Source organism: Ascidia mentula, chromosome 5 (assembly GCF_947561715.1).
Source record: "Ascidia mentula chromosome 5, kaAscMent1.1, whole genome shotgun sequence".
Taxonomy (NCBI): Eukaryota; Metazoa; Chordata; class Ascidiacea; order Phlebobranchia; family Ascidiidae; genus Ascidia; species Ascidia mentula.
In genome coordinates, this window is record NC_138570.1 from 16,557,754 (window position 1) to 16,582,959 (window position 25,206).

Here is a 25,206-nt window from a genome sequence, read left to right on the forward strand (position 1 = left end):
AAAATTATTGGGTACTAGAAGTCACATTTTTAGCTTTTTTTTTAATTAATTCAATAACCCCTCCTCCGACTAAAAATTCCAAGCTCCGGCTCCAATCTTTCCTGGAACCTGTTTTCTCTGCACCTTTGTTAGGTTCGTGACTGCTTTAATCCGGTGCTTTGCAGTTATTCAACGACATGTTTCGTTTTGTGCAGCACCGGATAGGCTTGGTCACGTACCAAATATTTTACGTCGAAAAGAATTTTATCAATGCTTGATCCAACAAACTGACGAACAAATAGATATTGTAAAATTATGGTTTACTAAAAATTATGCTAAATTGTTACGTTTACTTTTAAAAATGTATCATAATTACAATAAAATGGTTGAAATTATTTATGAAAAATTATTTATGAAGGTGTTTCGCTTGATTGATTTTCGGCAGCTTTGACATTCAGAGAGAAACTTTGCTGCTTGGTGGTACCGAAGTTGGAATTATTTTTGATTGGTGAGTGTTTAAAGCATGACTAATTGGACTACGTTCTATTTTCTTCAACCATCTACTCTTTGCTTAACAAAATTGGTTATTTTTCCGCAGTAATGTTTTGTACAATACAATTTTATTTTCTGTTAAGGTTGCGTTAATTTTTGAACGATGGCTCTCCGAAAGTTTTCTCAAGTTGCTCTGCAATCTGTTCATCGCGTCCAGACTGCAAGGACTTTGCACGTTAGCAGCAAAAGCCTAATTTTCAATGGTAACGTTTTGTAAACTCCTATCTGTTTTCTGGCATTTATGTGTTTTGCTCGTTTCGACACATTGAATGCAGTTTATGTGAGGTTTCCCCACAAAAGTTATTTATATCATGTTAGCTGGGATCGTGGCCTAGTTTACTTAATACCAGTGACATGAAAAAGATGACTGTTCAATATAGTCAATGCAAATTAGGATTTTCCCTAAACCAACGTGTGAACTTCTACAAAAAAACCTTGCTATTGTTGCAATTGTCTTAAACAACAGCTTTTAAGGTTTCCTCAAAACTTACGTGCATAGGTTGCAAAGTTATTTAAACCATGAATGTCATCCGTACACAAAATAATGTAGAATTTATTTTAAGGATGTTTTGTCAGTGATCTGTTGAGACTTCATGGGATAACGGCACAGCAATCTAACCATGTAATATATATACATACACAAAACAAAAAAAACACAAAAAGGTTATGCTGTAATTGTGTTAAAACTTGTGGATGTGATACATCCCCCCAAAAAAAAATGTTTTGGGTGGTTCGTTTTCCACTTCAAAACTGGAGCCTAATCAAAGGCAACTTGTTGGTCTATGTGTAGTTCAGCATGTTGTGCCAACCCCACATGTGACCAAAGAAACAACACCCTTTTATTTGGCTGCCCCACTTAGTAGGCTAGTGCAGTTAACCTGGAAATACATGGGATAACTGCCATTCTATTAGTTGGCAATGATCTCTCTGTGCCTTTGCAGGTTTTTCACTTAATCCAAGACAGCTTTGTGTAATTTTAAGTGCTATTCTGTCGAACTTCTTGTACTAGGTCCTCCGCTCTGTCCATCCAACTATCATTCTCTTTATGTTTTTTTTACCAACATTTCAGCAAAGCTACATCAGTGACCACATTACAGTGTTAACAATTACTGTCATGCATTACTATTTTGCATATTTCTGCAAAAACTTTGAAAATGCTGTTTTTTGCAGACAAACCTTGGCCTGATGAGGGAGCTGCAGTTGGGTATGAAAGAATTGTAATGGAAGCGGCAAAAGTTGGTGAAGATCCTCTTGAAGTGTTTAACCGTGACGTGCCGTACGAGTTTCAGGGTGCCGGAACCAAAGACGACCCATTCAGAATTCCATCGAGGAACAAGAAGCGATTTGTTATGACCAACCGTAAGTTAAATAGAAAAACCAAGTCAATGCTAATTGACATATTTATCAAACTTTTAAAACACACCTATGTTTATCATCTATGCTAATTTCAAATTACTTTAAGACTATACTGCTATTTTTGCTGCCAGGCATACTAATTAATCAAAATTGTTCTTCTGGCACGTAAGTTTCGGGAGTTATTTATTCGAAACTAACGTTTCTTCTGCCATCTGGGGGGACTTCCTCAGGGTTATGTCAACATATTGCATCAAGCGCATAAACACTAAAAACGCAGGAATAAACGTAACAAACACAAGAAAAAAGGATTAGATAACATTGGCACTGCTTGTGTCGTCACGTGACCAGGTGTGTAGTGGGGCGTATTTTAAGACTGACTGCAAAAATTGCGCCCACTAACGGACATATGGAAGCCAGATAGGAGCAAAATATAAACAAATCACATACAACAGTTCTTCTGTGATTGCCATCCATGTATTAGGAATTTTTATATCCTCTTTACACAATTTTGACTCAAGTACACATGCACATATTGGTTCCATCTCAAAACGTTTTTCAATAGGGATACTTCAAAGTGTTAGTACTTAGTTGTTAATAGAAGCTGAAATGGAACTGAGTTGAATCATATCCCTTGGGCTGAATAATAACAAATAATTCTGATATTATACAGTCCAATTTCTGGATATACCACTATAAACTATTGACTGTAGTTACATTTATTATTTTAACATTATTTAGCTCCTGGTTGGGAAGGCGGTCCACCTACAGGCACATGGGTGACTTTGGAGAAGGGAGGAAGGTGCCCGGCAACAGGAAGGCATTACAAGTTGGAGTATGACCCTACTGACAAATGGGGAATTGATGAGCTGGATTTGTTCAAACATTAAAACAAAGACTTTTACTCTATAATAAAAACTGTTCTCTTGTGGTTCCATGGAATTTTGTTTTGTGATCGTCTCTATTTGGTATGGAATAAATAACATGGTCAACTTTGTTTCAGCAATTTAACAAACTCCCAAATTTGTAGTTTTGTGTAGTAGTCTTAATTAGTGAGGTTAGTGCTGCTTTCTTCTGAAAGGGCAACCTTCTGTAAACCTTGCCCTTCCTCCGGTGGATTGGCACAGAACAGTAGAACATCCAACACACAAAACAACAGTTTGTGCATGACTAAAGACGGTTGTGATCTTGTAGCAATCTGGACACTTTACATCCATGAAGTAGGAGTTTGGTGATTGAACCAATCTCTTTTTCTTGCGTTTCTTTCGTTCCTCCTCAGGGGAAGGGTGCAACAAATCTTTTGCCAATGGCATAGCTTCACTCGTCAACAGCAATCAAACAGATTATATGATAGGCCATGCAAGTCTTGTGTTATTGGCATCTGTTAAAATGCTGATTTTTTATTTTCCTTTGAAACGAGAGCTTTCACAAGTTTCCTGTGCTTTATCAGATGTAAATAGTGGAAAGACAAGGTATAAATAAAAAAAGGTCTGAACAGGAGTTAACTGCAAATAGGTTAAACTAAGGAAGGTCACTAGTTAACCTGGTAAAAATCAGTACGATGTTTTGCCTCTCAGTTCAAATTTAGTGGAGTTTATTTTCTGAAACAAGGAACAACAATGGTCACTGCACTTTGTAGATGTGTCAAAAACAATGAAAACTTGTCTCTGAGAAAAAAGTTTCACACCACACTTTCAAGATACTTTTTTTCTGGTTAAATAAAATGCCTTCCCAATTCTATACACCAGGGGTCCCTAACCTTTTTTGCATCATGGGTCAGTTTGACACAGGTAGTCTTTTAATGGATCAGTCATTAAGATGTTACAGGTAAACACTAAATTAAATCTCCATACAACCATATCAGTAGGATTCTTGCTAAAGGAAATACCATGCAACAATTAAATCGCTGACTAGATGAAATTTGCAATTTGTCTTTTTGGCTAAGTTCATAGTCGTGCAAGTAGTCTTCAAATTATGACTAAAGGAATATTTCATTTTGTACAGACTGGTTTCAAATGCGTTACAGTCTGTGGATCAGTTGCGTACCCCTGCTGTACACCATACTTCTAAGGTGCATATTATACAAACAGTTGTTTCAACATAAACATTTTTGTATGGTTTGTTGGGCAAAATACACACAAACTAAGAATTTTCACATTTTGTCTTGTTAAAACTGGACATCAACAGCAATGTAATCAGAAAATGTTTCTGGCAAATATGCGGAATAAAACAGAGTGTTTTAGTATCACAACAGCATGAACAAAAGTGCTGTAGTTGATTCACAGTCAAACATTCTGTTTTGTATAAGGTAGCAACAACATGATTACTACCGTTATTTTAACAATTTTTTGAAATGAGTCAGAGACAACATTGATTTATGGAACAGCAGAGTATGAATTGCAGAGAAAACAACCATGCAATTAATGAATAAACAGTGTAGGCAAAGTATTTATTTTTGTTTGTTCCTTTCATCTGCATCAATAGTTGCCAACCTAACTGAAGCGTCAACAAGATGAATCAGACTGATCAAAGCTTTTACAAGCATGATGGGTGTAGAAATATACAGTATCATACGGATGACACTTATCCCCAGCACTGCAAGATAAATAAATATTTGTGTGAAACCACAGGTTCAGGCCAGTGAGTTTCAGCAGGTCACTGTGATAACAATGCATGTGACGCCAAAAAAATAAATAAATTTGAGACAATGTAATGCCTGAAAACATTGGAAACGCTCAATTTGCTGTCTACAATGTGACACTTACTGCACTTCTGGTCAACATATTTAGGTTAACATGGCATAATACTTTTTTGATCAACAACAAATATGCTTTGAGCATTATTTGGCAGCTGTTACAATGTAATTCTAAGAACAAATAGACTGGCCCATATTGCAGAAATATATTCATGTTTTCTTTGCTTACACTAAAAGCAATAGTAGCAAACCAACGGTTGTCACAAACATACACAATATGACTTGGCAAAATATTTGCAATAATACAGCATGACCTATGTTATGATCCACAGAAACAAGCTATGACTGTTCACCAAAAACATACCTAATGGTCCTTCAGTAAAGTGGAGCAGATAAAGCATTGAAAAGAAGAGTTCGTTTCCAGCACACATCACAAACAACACAGGCTGAAATAAAAGTAGTGTTTTTAAAAACTGGAATATGCGATTCAAAATCTCTAAAACTCTATTGTAAGTGCTTAATTTCTCTAAAACTTTATTGTCAAAGATGTTTTAAAATTGGGATATTTTTGAATGTTTAATGGTCAGAGAACAACTTAACATTTCACATAAATTGTGGCATTGCTTTTGCTTTGACATACAAGAAAACAACATCCAACAAGTACTAAAAATATGCCCTATATTATGGTTCTAAAGTGTTGTTGCCATGCAACCAACCCTAGAAGTGTAGTAGATTCTCATGATTGGATTGCTGTCCAACCCCATGGCCTTGTGACTGGATGTTCCTTTCATCAAAGATGTGTGCAAATGCAACCAATGGCTGACAATGTCCAAAGCAAGACTAAAAATGATTGAAAAGTTATACTCATGATAATAATGTATATAAAAAAAACATAATTTTGTGATGCTATTAAGTGCATTTTGTTTTTCACAGACACTACCAGTCTGTCTGACTAATTTTCAGGATACATTCGACAGTAATTTTTGTTTCAAATACTTAATGTTGTCTCAAACCATCACAGTGTTGTTTGGTGCATTTTTAACAAAGAAGCCCATACAAATGTCGTTACGGCAAGTAGACAAAAAAATAGTTTTTATAATTTAATCAAGTAAGAAACTCTATCTGAATCAATTGTGACACAACAGAGCAGCCAAAATCTTCTACCAAGTCTGACAAGATTATTGGGTTTCACAAAACTCTATTATTCCAACTCCAACTGTTAGATTATTTGGAGAGGTTGAAGTTGCAACAATGATAAAATATCCCAAATGCGTCTAATAGTAAATTTTATTGCATTGGGGATACTAAAAGCAATCAAATTGTTGTTATTTTTTTTTTGTAATTGAATGTTATACATATATATCATTTTGACTCAATTTTAGCAATGCAAATGTTAAGCATGCAGCCCAAAGATCTTTTTACACAGATATAATTGCTCACATTTTGTCAACATGAATCCAATTATTTAACCCTAGTACACAAATATGAACATTACTAGTTTTTTCTTAAATTTTAAAAGTTAAAATAAAATATAACAACAAAAGGAGTAAATATAACTTGAACGATAAAAACTAGTTGCTTGAACTGAAGTTTAAACTTATTTTGCTGAAGTTAAAACTTTTTAATACACCGCTATGATAGTGTTTAACTCATTTAAAACACAGCTAAATTGACCTACACAATAATCGATATTGCAAAACATCATTTTTACCTTAACTGCAGCCATAGCATATAATTGGGGTAAAAGTGTGCAAGAGTAACAACCAGGCAAGCAGTGGCAGCTCGATCCGTCAACTGATCAAGCATTGCACCAAACTTTGTACCCTGCATATAAACATTTTTGATATCGATTTGAAATGCATAAAAAGCAATTTACAAAAAAATTCCTGAAATTTACTGCAATGAAAATATAAACCTGATTCAGCATGCGAGCAGCATGACCATCAAATGCATCCAAAAATCCACTTAATAGGTAACAAGATGATGCCATCACATAATCAAATGGCATATAATAAAATGAAGCGATGGCAAGAACAATTCGAACATAACCTGAAAAAAAAATGGTATCGTATATGACAAATGTTGTATGCCAGCCAATAAAGCCACACAAGATTGGAAATAAATTCTATATACCCTCCGTATAATTTTGCAAAGATAATGTACAAAAGAAAACTAAAAAATTTACTAAAGCATAAAATTAACTTAACGCACAATCAACAGTAGCAAAAAAAATTACGAACTTTTAAATCTAAATTCCATATTCCAACTTCTTTAATAAATTATTTGCATGATTAGTAAATGTAAAAAATTGAACAACAAAAAATGAAAACTCACCAATCAGATTCGGAACAAAAAGAAAGATGTTCGTTGCCGTTACTGCCATATTTCTTGTTTATAAAACAAAGCGAATGATCTACAAGCACAGAAATTTGTACATAAATACAATCACGCCCATCTACTAATGAGACTCGTCTTCCTCAATATTGTAAACAGATGACGCATCACACGAGAGCAGAAATAAGGGGATTAACCTATTTAGAATCTCGTCGTCGTCACGCATTGCGAAAAAAAGGTTGATAGAAAAATTACAAAAAATAATTAGTGCAAGAATCGCCTTGTGCAAATCCCAAAATACTTGCAATTAACTCCCAAGCACACACTTGCCAAACTATTAGTTGTTATTTGTCTACAAATGCCCATGGGAATTACTCACTTGGGGCTTGCTCTCATAAACAACAACCATCAGTCTACACAAGTTGACTGTGTACTTTATTAATTTTTTTTGTAGCAGCATTGCTAAATTTATTTCATTTCTCTTTTTTCAAGGTATTTATGCTATTATTTTCAATATTGTATTCGAGAAATCGATTAATTTTTAGTCCATCTCCGCAATGCTTTTCTAGTTCGACCAGTCGTGCTTGATCTTTCAAAAGGAAAAGGTTAATCGCACTGTCAGATAAATATTGATTTGGTTTTGTAAACACTACATTTTAGGCATCTCTTTGTAATCTTTTATCCTGCCCCTGATATGGAAACTTTTGTACGCAGGCTAAAATCCCACTTTCTTCGTAAAGTCATCCGGCCCCCCGTTTTTTTTTGAACGAAGAAAGGGGATTTTAGCCTACGTGCTTGCGGTACAAAAGTTACAAACATTTTAAACACCAACCCAGCAGACAAAAGTACGTCGTAATATAGACGTCAATTGTGGTCCCGACCAGTGGTCAAAATCTGGTGCAGTTTTTGGTAAAAAGTGCAAATTCAAAAGACGTCGAAACCAGACTCCAATCAGACGTGGTTAGCTGGACGTTGTATTTACGTCCAAATATGTTCCTTTTTTACCAGTGGTCGAAATCTGGAACAGTTTTTGGAAGATGGAAATAAGTTTAAAAAAAGAAAACAACGCAAAGAAAGGTTTGGAAGAAATTAGGCAGGGGTGCTTGGGCCGGAGGACGGGTGAACTCCGTTTCTCCCGAGCGCATGCTTTCAGGTAATCTCAACCTAGTACAACTTTAAATAATGGAGATTTGGTAAATGCTATTTTTCCAAGCCCTTCTTGCATGTTCATGTTTGTCATCAGAGCAGTCGTAAACATCCTAAAAAAGATGTTACCATGGTAAAAAGTCAGAGCTTAGCGCAATACAAACTGTTGGCATATGGGAGCAATTTACTTCGGCTTTTACTGTTTAGATTTACTAAAATGGATATTGCAACTGACAATGCCAATAAAAGTATTGTGTTTGACAATTCCTTTTAGAACAATCGCCCCTGTATATAACAAAAATTGCCGAAATTCGGTTGCTTTCCATCGGTCTAAATACAATAAAGATCGAGGCTGCCGTGCAAATTCTCTGGGAAGTTTGCCATTGAGCATTATTAACTTGTCAGATATTTGATTTAACTGAAGAGATGAAAGTCTGCAACACTTTGGACCTTTTTCAAAAAATACAAGAATCCGGCGCATCACACCAAGACAAACCAAATGCATGTAGTCTAAACAAAATCCATTAACACAGGAAATGTTGCAATCAATCAGTAGAGAAACAGACAATTGATGTCGTTGTTCATCATGGTTATATATAAACTGATTAAATTCATCATCACACCTACTGGGATAAGCTTTTTGTTCATTAAAAACCACTCAAACAATCCATGAGCCTTTTATGGTACAGCAATCGCAAGCATAGTAAGAATTGTGGTTTTTTATACATTTAAATAATGCTCTAGTTGGTACAGCAAAGGCTATAATTGTGCGCCACTAGCATTTTCAAACATGCCGTCAGTCAGAAAATTTAACACCATATTTATTACCTTTATGGTCAAATCCAGTTGTTTTTAATTGTTTATATTTCGTCAGAAAATCTTGCCACAAAAAATTCAAACATGAGACAAGTTGGTGGGAAATGGCAAATACTACATTACGCACCTAGCGATTTTCCTCATGACTGTTTCGATAATAAAGTTAGTAACTGGGGTGAAAGGGCCGTCGGAAGTTAGAGTGCGTTTTGATAAATTTATTAAATTCGCAAATCAACACTGTGCGCCACTAGCCTTTTCAAACATGCCGTCAGTCAGAAAATTTTGTTTGAAAAATCAATCATAAATTAATGTTGAAACCGGAAATAAATAAAATTAAGGTTTAAATGAAAAAAAAGACACTTTTACAAAAGCTTTATGTCTCCATCACACGTTAACAGGAACTTTGGAATTAAATCATGCCTGCTTAGAAAAATGTAATCGAAAAAGTCAATTTATAAGTGAAACCAAGTTTTTCAAAAAATATGTGGAAAGTTGTATATCAGTCACAGATTATCAAAATGCAGTAATTTTGGTTGATTGCATATTCAAATACGTATTCCTTGATAGGCCAATGATACGGGCATGTTTTAGTAATTTCTATGTCGTCACGTGGTCGGGGATACCTCGGACATCATGGCAAGAAATCGCGAGAAGACAACGCTTTTTGAGTTTTAGGAAAAATTATCGGCCATAGAAGAGATTAAACAGAGGCTGGATGAAATGATCGAATTTTGGCAGTAAGAAAAAGCCCCAAAGATATCAAATCGTTTGTTGACCCGAAAATCTATAATATCCGTGCTCCCTAAAAAGTACACGAGTAACCCAAAGCATTAGAAAATCCTGACGTGTGGAAGGGTCGAAACGATAAGTGGCCACGCCTCGATTCCTGAAAGCTTAAATAACATTTTATGCGCTAATGCCCCAATGCTGATATTGCGCCAAGTTTGATTTCAGTTATTTCTAAAAAAAGTTTCCGTTAAACTTGTTGTCCGAGATATCTCCAGTCACGTCCGATGTTACCCCGGTACCGTTTATTTTCTGAAACCAGGCCGGATTACCAATGGTCACTGCACTTAGTAGTTGTGTCAAAAACAATACAAACTTGTCTCTGAGAAAACTGTTTCACACCACAGTTTCAAGATAATTTTTTTTTGCTTAAATAAAATGCCTTCCAAATTCTGTACACCAGGGGTCCCCAACCTTTTTTGCATCATGGGTCGGTTTGACACAGATAATTTTTTTCTGGTCGGTCATTAAGATGTGACAGATAAACACATAAATTAACTCTCCATACAACCATATCAGTAGGAGTCTTGCTAAAGCAAATATCATGCAACAGTTACATTGTTGGCTAGTTTAAATTTGCAATTTGTTTTTTTGACTATAATCATAGTCGTGCAAGTAGTCTTCAAATTATGACCTATAAATTTTCATTCGGCACAGACTGGTTTCAAATGCGTAACAGTCTGTGGAGTTGCATACCCCTGCTGCATACCATAATTCTAAGGTGCACAATATATATACAATTTAAGTTTTGTTCCGCAGCACACAAAAAATGGTTTACACTGAGAAAAGCGCATGCTATTGCAACTACGACACCACTTTTGTCCCAGTCTCTTAAAGTTAGGCAAATAAAAAAGGCACTTGTTTCCTAACAATGTAACTTGTTTGGTAACAATGGCAAATTTAAGCACGGCAATCTAATGCACAGTGCATTATGCACTTGGAAAACAGATTTCATACAATACATGTCAGTTTACCAACATTCCCGGTTATTTACAGCTTTAATTTCCACTCGTACCAAGCGCGTCAACGTGTCGCAGTGCAAAATTAAGATTGTGACCAAATAAATGAAAATTTGCGGGGGGACATGGACCACAGTCAAACATTATGTTTTGTGTAAGGTGGCAACAACATGATTACTTCTGTGGCTTTAACATTTTTAAAAATGATCCAGGGACAACATTGATTAATTGAACAGCAAGGTATGAATTGCAGAGAAATCCGTGTATTTGAATATTTACCATATAATTAATGAATAAGCAGTGTAGACAAAGTATTTATTTTTGTTTGTTCCTTTCATCTGCATCAATAGTTGCCAACCTAACTGAAGCGTCAACAAGATGAATCAGACTGATCAAAGCTTTTACAAGCATGATGGGTGTAGAGATGTACAGTATCATACGGATGACACTTATCCCCAGCACTGCAAGAAAAATAAATATTTGTGTGAAACCACAGGTTCAGGCCAGTGAGTTTCAGCAGGTCACTGTGATAACAATGCATGTGACGCCAAAAAACACAATGCATGTGACGCCAAATAAAGCAGCATGACCTATGTTACGATCCACCGAAACAAGCTATGACTGTTTTCATACCCAATGGTCCTTCAGTAAAATGAAGCAGATAAAGCATTGTAAAGAAGAGTTCGTTTCCAGCACACATCACAGATAGCACTGGCTGAAATAAAAATAGAGTTTTTAATAACTGGAATATACGGTTTAAAATCTCCAAAACATCTATTGTTAGTTTTTTTTTAATTTCTGTAATTTTTTTGTCAAAGATGTCTTAAAATTGAAATATTTATTAACGTTTAATGGTCAGAGAACAATTAAACATTTCACATAAATTGTAGCATTGTTTTTACTTTAAACAACACCCAACGAAAACTCCACCCTTAAAAGTGTTACAATCATGTACTGTAGTCCTAAACTTTTGTTGCCATGCAACCAACCCTAGAAGTGTAGTAGATTCTCATGATTGGATTGCTGTCCAACCCCATGGCCTTGTGACTGGATGTTCCTTTCATCAAAGATGTGTGCAAATGCAACCAATGGCTGACAATGTCCAAAGCAAGACTAAAATTGATTGAAAAGTTATACTTAAAACATGATTTTGTGATGCTATGAAGGACGCATATTGGTATTTCTATCAAAAATAAGTTTTGGTGCTGGGAAATGCCCACCGTGTATACTTTTGTCACAGTATAAATTTTACGTTAGAAAGCAAACCAGTAATGCATATAATTCAATTTTACAGTTGAATGAGCGAACATGCGTGTGCTGTTGCCATCGTGATTTTATGAAAGATCCATCCCAGATAAACAAAAATGATCAAAATTAGTCACTAGAAAAATGGTTTAGCCACCCCCTGGGGGCATTTGCCCCCTGGTTAGTCAATATTTTGAATCAAAAAGCAACAAAATTGGAACTGGATTTTGCAGAAAAATAAATCGTTCAACTACCCACTCATTTGCATTTTTTGTAAGTTCCGACTCTTCTCTATGAAATGGCATTGAATTTAGTTGCTGAAATAGTGCCAAAGCCGCCCCCCACCCCCAGGGCTGTTTATGCCCCCTGTTGGTCATAAGACCTGTAGCAGATAATGAAAATTGTATTTTATCGCTTTTGTTTGTTTAACCTACATTCGTTTATTAACGCATGTCACTCTTTAATTCGCCTTGTCTCGATTTCCGTGCGTTATTAATCTGATAAGCCCGCTCTCGCACGTGAGAGAAATTCATCTTGATCACCTTCTAGTGATCGGAATTTTCCGCTGACCAAAGCCTTTTGATTTTTTTGTAATCTACGTTTGTTGGATTTACTCGAATCATTGAAATTGCATCTTTTATTGTACTCGAATGCTTTAATAATTTTAATGCAACCCAGTAATTACTAATTGCACAGTGTTGGAGTCTTTTTGGAGTCATAGTCAGGTTTTGTGTTATCTCTGAGTAAGCATATCATAAACCCTACAGACCTTCCAGGAGGCTTAAGTCCTTTCTCTGTACAGTCTCATCCTGTAGCAAAATATTTTTTCTTAACTTTGAAGAATTTTAGGTCCCTATGTAAGTCACAAAACCCATCAACGGTCATTGGGAAACAAGCGGAACAGTCGCTAGATGCATTATTGCAGAGGGCCTTGAAAACGGGATTTCTCCAATTTAATACACATATAGGCCCTTAAGTGCATTTTGTTTTACATAGACACTGTACAGGATAGGTTTTCACAGTAATTTTCGTCTCAAACACTCAATGTTGTCTCAAACCATGACAGTGTTGTTTAGTGCGTTTTTAACAAAAAAGCCCATACAAATGTTGTTACGGCAAGCAGCAAAAAAAGTTTTTATAATTTGGTTAAGTAAGAAACTTAATCTGAATCAATTGTGACACAACAGAGAAGCCAAAATCTTCTACCAAGTCTGACAAGATTATTGGGTTTCACAAGACTCTGTTATTCCAACTCGAACTGTTAGATTACTTGGAGAGGTTGAAGTTGCAACAACGCTAAAATATCCCAAATGCGTCTAATAGTAAATTTTATTGCATTGGGGATACTAAAAGCGATCAAATTATTTTTATTTTTTTGTAATTGAATGTTATACATATATATCATTTTGACCCAAAAGCATGCAGCCTAAAGAACTTTTTACACAGTGGTAATTTCTCAAATTTTGTAAGCATGAATCCTGTTAATTAACCCTAGTACACGATAATGAGCATTGGTAGTTTTTTTTTATGTTTAAAAAGTTAAAATAAAATATAACAACAAAAGAAGTGAATATAACATGAACGATAAAGACAAGTTGCTTGAACTAAAGTTAAAACTTTTTTTGCTGAAATTAAAACTTTGTGAACACACCGCTATGACTGTGTTTAACTTATTTAAAACACTGCCAAATAGGCCTGTACAATAGGTAAATCACAAAAATTAATTTCACAATAAATCCTTGTTACCTCAACTGAAGCCATAGCATATAATTGGGGTAAAAGTGTGCAAGAGTAACAACCAGGCAAGCAGTGGCAGCTCGATCCGTCAACTGATCAAGCATTGCACCAAAGTTTGTAACCTGCATATAAACATTTTTTAAATTAATTTGAAATGCATAAAAAGCAATTTACAAAAAAAATCCTGTACATAAAAACTTTTTATGAACTGCAATGAAAATATAAACCTGATTCAGCATGCGAGCAGCATGACCATCAAACTCATCCAAAAATCCACTTAATAGGTAACAAGATGATGCCATCACATAATCAAATGGCATATAATAAAATGAAGTGATGGCAAGAACAATTCGAACATAACCTGAAAAAGAAATAGTATCGTATATGACAAATGTTGTATGCCAGCCAATAAAGCCACTCAAGATTGGAAATAAACTCTATATACCCTCCGCATAATTTTGCAAAGATAATCTACAAAATAAAAGGTAAATATAATGAATTTACTAACCGCACAAAGTTAACTTAACGCACAATCAACAGTAGCAAAAAAAGTTACAAACATTTCAATCTAAATTCCATACATCAACTTTTTTAATTTTACAACAAAACAGATTTTTGAAAACATGCAGATACGGGAGTATTATAGTGAACACTGCAAGTTGATTCAATTAACCATAAAAGTATATTTTTGCCGATTAGTAAATGTAAAAAAATGAACAATAAAAAAACTCACCAATCAGATTCGGAACAAAAAGAAAGATGTTCGTTGCCGTCACTGCCATATTTCTTATGTGTAAAACAAAGCGAATTATTCTACAAGCACAGAATTTTTTTAGAAAAATAAAATTACGCCCGTTCACTAATGAGACTCGGTATTGTGGCAACACGCATGATTCTCTGGCCTAGTTCTGACCACTCCGCATATTTGCTGAAACTCAGGACTCAACACTAGAACATCAGACCGAAAGGACACAGGCGGACTTAAAGTGCATATGACACGGCCATGACAACTTTGCGTAAAACTAATGGTACACCTATACAACAAACATATATCCAAAGTTTTTCGGTTATACGTCCACGAAAAAATGTAGAAAACTGCACAAAAAGTAGCGGCAACCAGAAATCGTGGACATTTTTCGCTGTGGCGAAATTGACATCACACAAGGCGCTCGCGTCGAAAAAATGCATTGTTTAGATAGGAGAAGGCGTCATTTTTGCAGATATCGAATAGTTTCAAACATAGGAGAATCCACAGATTACGTTACCTCAAGGTCCGGACAAGATTTTACATCACACTAAAATATATCGCTTGATCATCGGAAAAGCAAGGGTATAGCAGCAACGACACTATACTCTGTATTTCGATAAGACGGGGGTGGTGCGTGTCTTTGCTCAGTGACATTACATGACGTCATTTTGGGTGTGATGTCACAACTCTAACCTCATCTATCTGTAAATTCTAATTTGATGATTCCAATATTTCTAGTTACAACTATATTGCGAAAAATACATTAGTGGTTGATTGTGGCGAATTAAATAAATCATTTATGACGCGAACTCGTAGGCAACGCTACTGTCGGAAAAAAAGTGGTGCTATAAGAGTGTTGTGTTGCTAATTTGGTCGTTATTTTCAGCGGTCTTTGCCAGCCTCAAAATTAAATTAACCTACTTTTATCTTTTGCTGTGTGTGGACAAAACCGCAATGCTAAATTGACGGTTTGTCTTTGTCGTGTTTGGAAAAAGTTCATGTGTCAGTGGTAACGTTAGCGATCATAAATGCTATAAAAACAAGAACACCCTGTCCCAGTAATTGTTTTATTATTACACAACTAAATAAGACATAATAGGTCGAAACAGCGGTCATCTGTCTGCAGCTTAAATTAACATCAAAATCCGTTTGTTGCACTTGTTCACTTGTTGTCGCCTGTTTTGTACAGTACTATACTAAACCAGTTTTACAATGTTATCCATTCCTACGCATAAGGCTTGCTGCCAGCACTCGCACGACCAAAGCGCCTTCTATGACGTCACGCAACAATAATCTCGCTTTCGCTCGATTTCGTTCGCAGCGGTTAAATTGCGACTTTGATCAGCTGTTTCTCAGAAACCAGTCGTCGTATGAAGTTACTTTTTGCGCCAAAAATATTTTGAAGTTACGAACATCTCTTAGTTTATTTATCAACACGTTTTATTTTTACGTGTCAGCACATGCACTTTAAGCTTTCCTGCAAAGCTCAAACAAGCTTCTGATACCCTGCTGAACAACCATGTTTTTCCTGACACTTCGCTATGAAACGCCCTCGTAGTTATCGTTCTGTCTCTCTGCCTGCTTTTATTCTCGCCATCGCGCTGAGTAGTATAGGGTGACATAGTAGAGAACGGGGAGACTTCCTTCCTGTCTCTCAGCTACTCTTTCCGGTTCGGGAGACAGGAAAGAGTACTCTTTCCGTTCTCTTTCGTATGCATTTCAAAAGGGGACTTGTGTCAGGGAGATACTCACAGTTACTCATGAGCCTTCCGGTCTTGATTGGGAGTAAAATAAGATTCTCCTATTGTTTGTCTCTTTCCGGTGTCGCAATCGTGATTCTATTTTTATCTTGAGCGTGTGAACTTTGTTTGAGATGTCCGCGCCAAGGAATTCGAGGTCACACGCAGTTCACTGTGTGGTCGCGCGGCGTTTGTGGGTCTATCTGGTGAATTGTTTCCTGAATGCAACCGGTTCCCAATGCCTTCACAATGACATCACGCGAGATGCGACGAGATCAACAAACAATTGTTTGTCGATCAGCTGTTTGTATCCGCTAGCGAAAATTCAGCGTGCCTCGTTTTCAGAGCTCTTGAAAAGCATAAACATACAAAGACTTGGTACATCGTGCGTTTGTATTGCCCCTCGCTTGACCCTTTCCAATAAGTTGGATTTGCAAAGTTGGGAATATTCAGGGTCAAGGTCTTCGGTGACCTGAATACCCAACATTGACCTGATTGCGTGTGGATTGTTTTCGAGCATGGAGCACTGACATGTTCGTGTAGGTAGTTCCTATCTTTATCACAACATCGATGTGTCGGATTTTTTGTCGATCGGCATGTTTTGTCGGGCCACTTGTTCGACCTCTGTTTGAATCGACCCAGCCAACGTTACCATAAAGTTTTTGGACTTTACAGTCACATTACAGTATGCAGTGAATACAGTGGCGAACACGTCTCTCTTTGCTACGAAAGCAAAACGCTTTTGAGCTTGGGCAACAAACCTCAACGTCTTGATTAGATTTGACGTTTAATCGTTCAAGACTCCTGTCTGTAAATTCGATTGGTGGGCCACAAGATCTTAGGTGGCTGAGGTCGCGCATGGATTGTTAACATTTTGTATTGCTGTGTTTGAGTAGGTAAACGATCTGTATCACAGGTCGAATGGTGTATCGCGACGGACGCTGTCTAAATGGATTTTAATGACATTACGCTGGTCACTTAGTTAATTTTCTGTTCGTCGCCATGTTTTGTCGGTCACCTGTTTCCTTTTTGCAACTTTCGGAACAAAATACTCATGTAACTGTATGTACCAGGAATGTTTAACATGCCAGCGAATACGATCGACAAGAAAACATTCGATTTGGGTCGAGTTTTCGCAAAGTAGTTTGCATATAGTTGTCTTGCGATCATGAAATATATTTTCCAAAGACAAAACAAAATCAGACGCCATCGATCAGTTATAGTAAAACGACCTATTGACCACCCTAAGGTGTAACATACAGTCCAGATCTAGGCGGAATAACCAAGCGGTTTGGCATTGCAAAGTACACGAATCATCGCTTACATTGCCTGCTATTGGTCCTAATTATGTATCTTGTAACCTTACCCATGACATCAGCAAAACGAGAGGATTGAAGTAATGCGTGGAGTTTTATGTGTCATTATTAAAGCTGTGTCTGTGACAATGGATATTCCACCTATGTTGCGTTTCTTGGTCGTAAATGTTCAGGAATGCACTTAAAGTGCAAGTAACACGGTCATGGCAACTTTGCGTAAAACTAATGGTTCATCCGCAATAAACATATTTCCAAAGTATTTCGGTTCTACGACCAAAAATCGTAAACCTGCGGCGACCAAACATTGTAAACCTTTTGCGCTGTAGCGAAATTGACGCCACGTAAGGCGCTCGTGTCAAAACAATGCATTGTTTACATAGGAGAAGGCACCTTATATTGCAGATATCAAATAGTTTCAAACATAGGAGAATCCACAAATTATGTTACCTCAAAGGTCGGGACAAGGTTTTACATCATACAAAAATATGTCCCTATGACGTCACAAATTCATTGCTTATCTGCCCCTAATGATGGGAAGACGAAAGAGTATAGCAGCAACGACACTAATCTGTACTTCGATAAGACGGAGATGGTGCGTTGCTTTGCTCAGTGACATTACGTGACGTAATTTTGTGTGTGATGTCGCAACTTTAACCTTATCTTTGTGTTGGGCAAGTGCCTGGGATACTCAAAAATTACATATTTTCAAGCTTTGATAGCTGAGGCTAATCGCGCACGCGGTTCACCAGTAATTTAATGTCATGGTCGTGTAGTGTCGTTGTGCGTCTATCTGGTGAATTGTTTCCTAATGCCTTCACGATGACATCACGGGAGAGACGACGAGATCAACAACAATTGTGTTTCGATCAGTTGTTATTTGTATCCGCGGCGAAAATTTTGCATGCCTCGTTTTGAGAGTTCACTCGTTGGCTGAAAGGTACATACATACAAAGACTTTGGGTACATCGTGCGTTCTTATTTCCCCTCGGTTGACCTGTCAAAGATATGCAATGCATTCGTATGGTGCTTTTGCCGTTGGATGTACAGCCGCAAAATATTTATCCTATATATTATCCGCTTGTAATAGATTGTCACGACTTGCGTGTTTTTTTCAATTGTTGTGCCATTTCAAGAAAATGCTACATGTCACTAACATCAAAATGCTTCATGCCACTAACATCAAAATGCTACATGTCACTAACATCGAAATGCCGTATGGCACTAACATCAAAACGTTACATGTCACGAACATCAAAGTGCGCAAGTGCGGCTTAACGCACCTACTGTTTTGTATTTGCCCGCTTCCGTTTCAGAACACCAATATTCCATACAATGGTAAAGATACAGCGAACAAAAACCTGGTGGTCTACGAAACGGCACGCAAGTTCAACGAAACGCGATGTGATTAAACTATGCTAGGCAATTCGCTTGTTTTGCAGATGTCATAGATAGGCGAAATACAAAGTTGGGACAAATCGCGGGCACTACAAGCGATTAATCGTGGTACTTGTTCACACGCAACCTGAGTCGCCGAAGACCTTGACCCTGAATACACTCAACATTGCAAATCCATCGTACAATCAAGGGTCAAGCGAGGCCAGTAAGAACGTACGGCTTACCGAAACGCCGATTCTGGCGAGAGACGTAAGGATGTACAAAAGTCTTTGTATGTATGTACCTTTCTTTAAGTCTTTAAGCTCCCATTTTGCAGTGATTAAAAACATGCTGCTAATTGTTGTCAGCAAGTTTAACCGCCTATAACTATATTTCTATAGAAGTAAGACGAATACCTATACTGCGCGCTTAAACGTTCGCAAACTGAAACGCTCGCATTCAAGCCCCACCTGTGATTTTCTTCAACGGTACTTCTCAGTTTGGTGCGATTCGAGAGATTGTCGAATCCGAGAGATACCGGATTCGCTTGACTCCCTAACATGCAGACCCTTCCATATGCCTGACCTCCAAATGTACTAATTATTATTATTTAATTTTTCTTTGTAGGTTGGGTCTGATCCCTTTCCGTCGAACATACAGAATGTTGTCTCTCCGTCGCGTAGACACGTCCCAGAAGAGGACTTTATACAACAGCGAATTGTTTTGCCTCAGTCTGTGGCCAGAAAGTTTGATGGTGATCCGTTGAACTACTGGTCATTTGTTCGTGCTGTTGAGTCCCATGTTCATAGCCGAACGAAGTCTCAAGATTCACGGCTAGTTTGTTTGCTGCAAATCTGTGAAGACTTCATTGCTGTTAAACTTGAGATCTACAGTAAGGGTAAGATCTCAGGATACTCAAAAGCCCGTTCCCGGCTTGAATACGATTACGCACAACCCCATATTATCGCTAACGCATGTGAGCGCCGACTCAAAAAATTTCCGCCAGTCAAGCAAGGTCGACCAAAAGACCTGATGGAATTATCTGACCTGAGCTTGCTGAGTTCTCTCACCTCAAGGACCCCTGCATCGTTTGGAAGGGGAAACTGTGACGATACTGATCGAAGCCGATGTTTCTGCAGCTTTCCACGTACAGTGTACACGTTCTGGACCGCAGGGGACCCCTTGTGCTGTAAAGACAACTCATGACTGGTCATTGTTTGGTCCCGCACTTGGTTCGTCTGCAAGGAGCGAAGCACATGTCCGTTTTCTAAAGGTTGCACAAGTCATGTTCCAACGGGAGACAGAGTGTTATCGAGAACGACTTTGGCGACGGGACATCAGTATTCGACATGCCCACATCAAGGGAAGATCGAATTGTTTATAACATGATGAAGGCATCGGTGAAGCACCAAGATGGACATTTTGAGCTCCCAATACCCTGGAGACCTGAAATCGAAAAGTTGTCACCCAGCCGCCAGAGGGCGGAAAAGCGACTGGTCGGTTTGTAAAAACGGTTGTCCAACAACGATGTTCTGCGAAAGGGATACGTAGACACGGTGCAAACGTACATATCCAAAGGATACGCTGAGGAAATTCCTGACAACAAGGTCGTGACAGATAATCGCATCTGGTACTTGCCGCACCACCCAGTATTTGACCCACACAAGCCTGACAAACTTCGTGTGGTCTTTGATTGTGCTGCCCGAAGCAGAAGCGTCTCACTGAACGACGCACTGATGCAAGGTCCTCATTTTGTACACGGTTTGGTTGGCGTGCTAACCCGTTTTTGCTGTCAGCCAGTTGGCTTGATTGCTGACATCGAGGCAATGTCCCACCAGGTTCGGGTGGAACCCCGTGATCGCGATGCACTTCGATTTCTCTGGTGGCCCGGTGGAGATCTGACCTGTAAAACCGACGCCTCGCCGGATGAAAGTGCACATATTTGGTGCAACGTCCTCTCCGAGTTGCGCCACCTTCTGTCTGAGGCAGACTCCAGATTTATTTGGTAAAAACTTCGATCCACAGGTTGAATCTGTTCTACGGTGCAATTTTTATGTGGACGACTGCCTCGCATCCGTCAACAGTATAGAAACTGCTATTGCTGTTCGTCTTCGTTTGAAAGACCTGCTAGCCAGAGGAGGATTTCGCTTGAAAAAGTGGCTCTCTAACGAACAACGCGGTTTGGAGTCGGTTCCCGAAAATGATCTAGCAAAGGTTGTGAAATCGCGTTGCCTCGATGATGCTGCGCAACAGAGAGTCCTTGGTGTTCATTGGTCTGTTGCGGAGGATGCATTTCTGTTCAAAGTCAAACTACCGAGCAGGCCGCACGCGCGTAGAGGAATCCTTTCAGCTGTCAGTTCACTTTACGACCCTCTGGGTTTCGTATTTCCCGTCTATAAGCGCCAAGTTATTGCTGCGGAACTTATGTAAACTGGAACTTAATTGGGATGACGACATTCCGGATTTGACATCCGATAACTGGAAGAGGTTACTTGCTGAGTTGCCTCACTTAGGCAATGTTGTCGTTTCCGCGAGGTCTTCGGCACTGAAACCTCCATTAAAGTATCAACTACATCATTTCGCTAGTTTACTGTGTACTTGTAGCAATGTTGCTGAATGCTTTTCATTTATCGAAAGCATTTTTGCTATTAATTTCGTGAAATGAAGATACTGTATTCGATGAATCGATTTTAAGCCCATCTCCGCCATGGCCTAAAAAAATTAATCCGGTCCACGGAGCTTGATCTTTTAAAAGGAAAAGGTAAATCGCACTTTCAGAAAAATCTCGGTTTTTTCTGTACATCACTATTTGAATTTGAACACTTTTGTTATCTGGTTGAGACCCTGCTTTTCAACACTGTATCCTGTATAGAGACCATTTTGGTAAAAATAGTCTTGTATTGATGCGGTTATCCTGCCACCGATTATATATCACCCTTTATGAAAAAAGTTTGGTGAACCCTGGCCTGAACGAAGACAAGGGGTTTTAGCCTGCGTGTGTACAGTACGACACATTAATACTTCATGAAATCGAAAATATATGGGTTATTTTGAATAAAAGTGCGGAACAAAATGATCTACATATGTGAGTTGCTTTGATAAATTGACGAAAGTTTCACCTTTGTTACGACACAATACGCATAGCCCAGTTGCAAGGATTAATACGTGATTGGATGTGTCCGCTTTTAAAGTGCATATGACACATAAAAACAAAACATGTTAATAATAAAACTAAGAGATGTTCATAACTTTAAAACATTTTTGGCAAAAAAAGGAGCTTGATACGACGACTGCTGATCAAAGTCGCACTTTTGCCGCTGCGAACGAAATTGTGCGAAAGCGAGATATTGTTGCGTGACGTCATAGAAGGCGCTTCGGTCGTGCGCGAGTGCTGGCAGCAAGTCTTATGCGTAGGAATGGAAAACATTGTAAAACTGGTTTAGCAAAATATTGCACTAAACAGGGGACAAAAACTGAATAAGTGCAATAAACGGATTTTATGTTAATTTAAGCTGAAGACAGATGGCCGCTGTTCGACCTATTATGTCTTATTTAGTTGTGTAATAATAAAACAGTTACTGGGACAGGGTGTTCTTTTGTTGTTACAGCATTTATGATCGCTAACGTGATACATGAACTTTTGAAAACACGACAGAGACAAACCGTTAGTTTAGTATTGTCGCTTTGTCCACTCAAAGTAAAACATAGAAGTAGGTTAATTGAATTTTCGCCGACCAAATTGGCTGATTATGCAACACAGTTATTCTGTCATAATACCACTTTTTGCCCGACAGTAGCGTTGCCTACGAGTTCGCGTCATAAATGATTTATTTAATTCGCCACAATCAACCACTAATGTATTTTTCGCAATATAGTTCGTAACTATAAATGTTGGAATCATCAAATTAAAGTCAACACAAAAGGGGAGGTTAAAGTTATGACATCACATCCAAAATGGCGTCGTGAAGTACAGAGTTATGTCGTTTCTTCCTTTAATTAGAGACAAATTAAGCCTTTGGTTTGTGACGTCACAATGAAATATTTTTGTGTGATGCAAAACCCTGTCCTGACCTTTGAGGTAACGTAATCTGTGGATTTTCCTATGTTTGAAACTAATCGATATCTGCAAAAAAGCGCCTTCTCCTATCTAAACAATGCATTTTTTCGACGCGAGTGCCTTGTGTGATGTCCTTTTCTCCTTAGCGCAAAAGGTTCACGATTTTTGGTCGCCGCTACTTTTCGTGCAGTTTTCTACATTTTTTCGTGGACGTAGAACCGAAAAACTTTGGATATATGTTTGTTGTAGATGTACCTTTAGTTTTGCGCAAAGTTGCCATGGCCGAGTCATATGCACTTTAAGTGTTTGTGGCACATGGCGAGTATTTGTTTAAGCTGCTGCTAATTAAAACAACTTGACTCCAATCTTGCAACTTTTAAGAATTTAAAAAGTTTAGTATGCGGTCCGCGAGAATTGTTTTTATCTGCTGTGGCCCTTGTGCAGGCCTCCTACAAGATATTAACAGTTTTTATTGTGATTTCATTAAGCAAAAGTGAACTACCATGTGTTGTACTAAGGTTTGGTTAGTACTTTTGTAAACCTGTACAACCAATGTAACTGTATGTCATGTTTTGCACAACAAAACACAGGAATGAAATAAAATAGATCATTAAAATGAATGCATTTGCAATCGAACAAACCAGTTTTTATAAACACCATATTTTATAACATATGATTCCCATGACAAAACTTGGGTTTGGATCCAAATTGAAAATAATAGGCAAAAAAAGCACACAAGGAGTTGTGTTGCATTTGTATTGCAATTCGAATAGCACACTATCAAAGGTTTCTATGTAAGCACAAGACCCTTTAAACAGAAGATTTCAATCTTCAAAACAAAAAGACATTTCTTACTTTTTTGCAAAAAGTCAAAACTATAATCTTAGTTATACGTACAAAAATAACTTGGGGAATTTTAGGTGTCTTCAATGTGCAAATGAAAATAATGCAAATTCTGCTATTTTCACCCAATACATCAATGAATTATACTCCAATAAATATGTGTGTTGAAGGGTAAAAGATGGTCATTAATGATCTTATATGCTACTAGCAGTAGACGTACCCCATCTCAAACATTGGGGTTAGCTGAATAGCTTTTATGATAATTTAATCGGTTCATGGAAGTGAGGCCTGCATTGTCAGGGCCAGTTACCACACTTTTTTCCACGAAAGTGTTCAAGGAATTGTTTTTGTACATGCCACAGAGGCCCAAATGCGTTGAAAATTTCTGAGATCTTGGCTTGAAAGATGTTGGAACTGTGTGGACAGTTGGGGCCCTGGATCCATATACCATGTTGGATGTTCTGTAGATGGGGTGTGGGTCTGTAGTGCTAAAATTATTTACATTTTGTTACAGATTTGGCAAAACAAATTAAAGCAAAAGTAAGTGTTTTTTTTTCAAGTCATGAAATTAAACAAATACAGAATTGGATACAAATCAGAAAGGAAAACTATTTCATTGTTAAAGACGTATTTGTAAAAATACTCTCAAGAACTATCAACATCAGTTGTACAAACAGAAAATAAGATTTGCAAAATCACTTACTTGTACCCTTTCATCCATTCAGGATTTTCAAATCTTCCAGGCAACTCTTCATCAGTTTTATAATAATGTGAAGTCTTGTTTTTTGCAACCTCAATCTCATCTTTGCTCTCCACTTCAGTCATTGTATAGCTTTCTTGGCAGAAATACAATAAATCTAATAAAAATCTAAATAATAAGCTTCACTGTATGACTTTTTAGTAATACAATCTACAATGTATTGTTTTAACATTTCGGATCTCTTTCTGTGCTGATACAACGTACAAAGTCTTGTTTGACATAGGCAAGTAACCTAAAATTTACCATAAATTTAAAACAAACTTTGTTCGTATAAATCTTCAAATCAAAAACAAATTTTACAACTTATTTAGTGGAAAAGATTTAATCTCAGTGATCAATCTTTTGTTTTGTTGTCATGGACACACTCACTCATGTATGACGAAATTTAACGGTTGAATAAACATACACAATTACTGTCAAAATTCTACACTTATGACTTTATTGGCGCAGTCAGATATGTGGTTTGATTTAATATTTTTTGTTTAAAAAATATTGCAACCTATTGTCATGCTGTTAAACGTATTGATACTGATAACAAATTGTGATATATTTTGTGCAATCGAGGTTGGACTAGCTATAATTGTTTTCCTGTTTAACCCTGGTGATTAATTGCACTCAGTCAGGAAGTTTACATCGTCTGCTGTTTTTGATCAAAATGATTTCAACATTTGAACAAAGTAAAATCGAAAGTTCGATGCCAGCAAAACGCACATGCCATTAATACCCTGAGGGATTTTGCCTCCGCGCCTGATACAACCATATTGAGT

The 25,206-nt window shown here is 37.5% G+C and overlaps 4 protein-coding genes across 4 annotated transcripts; 1 reads left to right on the forward strand and 3 right to left on the reverse strand.

The window, feature by feature from the left end:
• Nucleotides 1–333: 333 nt before the first annotated feature.
• On the forward strand, nt 334–2,881 carry LOC145903315 (cytochrome c oxidase subunit 5B, mitochondrial-like). Its single transcript, XM_082991391.1, has 4 exons — nt 334–487; nt 615–734; nt 1,702–1,890; nt 2,626–2,881. Exons 2-4 carry the CDS (start codon nt 635–637, stop codon nt 2,772–2,774), a joined length of 438 nt encoding a protein of 145 aa, XP_082847517.1. The 5' UTR covers nt 334–487; nt 615–634; the 3' UTR covers nt 2,775–2,881.
• Nucleotides 2,882–3,506: 625 nt separating this feature from the next.
• Nucleotides 3,507–7,059, reverse strand: LOC145901733 (CDP-diacylglycerol--inositol 3-phosphatidyltransferase-like). The gene is made up of 6 exons (XM_082989500.1): nt 6,914–7,059; nt 6,495–6,628; nt 6,291–6,403; nt 5,296–5,419; nt 4,944–5,025; nt 3,507–4,479 (listed from the first exon to the last, which is right to left on the reverse strand). Exons 1-6 carry the CDS (start codon nt 6,960–6,962, stop codon nt 4,334–4,336), a joined length of 648 nt encoding a protein of 215 aa, XP_082845626.1. The 5' UTR covers nt 6,963–7,059; the 3' UTR covers nt 3,507–4,333.
• A 3,876-nt stretch (nt 7,060–10,935) lies between these two features.
• LOC145902418 (CDP-diacylglycerol--inositol 3-phosphatidyltransferase-like) lies at nt 10,936–14,384 on the reverse strand. Its single transcript, XM_082990371.1, has 6 exons — nt 14,336–14,384; nt 13,830–13,963; nt 13,612–13,724; nt 11,610–11,733; nt 11,254–11,335; nt 10,936–11,081 (listed from the first exon to the last, which is right to left on the reverse strand). Exons 1-6 carry the CDS (start codon nt 14,382–14,384, stop codon nt 10,936–10,938), a joined length of 648 nt encoding a protein of 215 aa, XP_082846497.1.
• A 9,204-nt stretch (nt 14,385–23,588) lies between these two features.
• LOC145903332 (piercer of microtubule wall 1 protein-like) lies at nt 23,589–24,655 on the reverse strand. The gene is made up of 2 exons (XM_082991407.1): nt 24,383–24,655; nt 23,589–24,167 (listed from the first exon to the last, which is right to left on the reverse strand). The coding sequence occupies exons 1-2, from the start codon at nt 24,502–24,504 to the stop codon at nt 23,906–23,908; spliced, it is 384 nt and encodes a 127-aa protein (XP_082847533.1). The 5' UTR covers nt 24,505–24,655; the 3' UTR covers nt 23,589–23,905.
• Nucleotides 24,656–25,206: the final 551 nt, after the last annotated feature.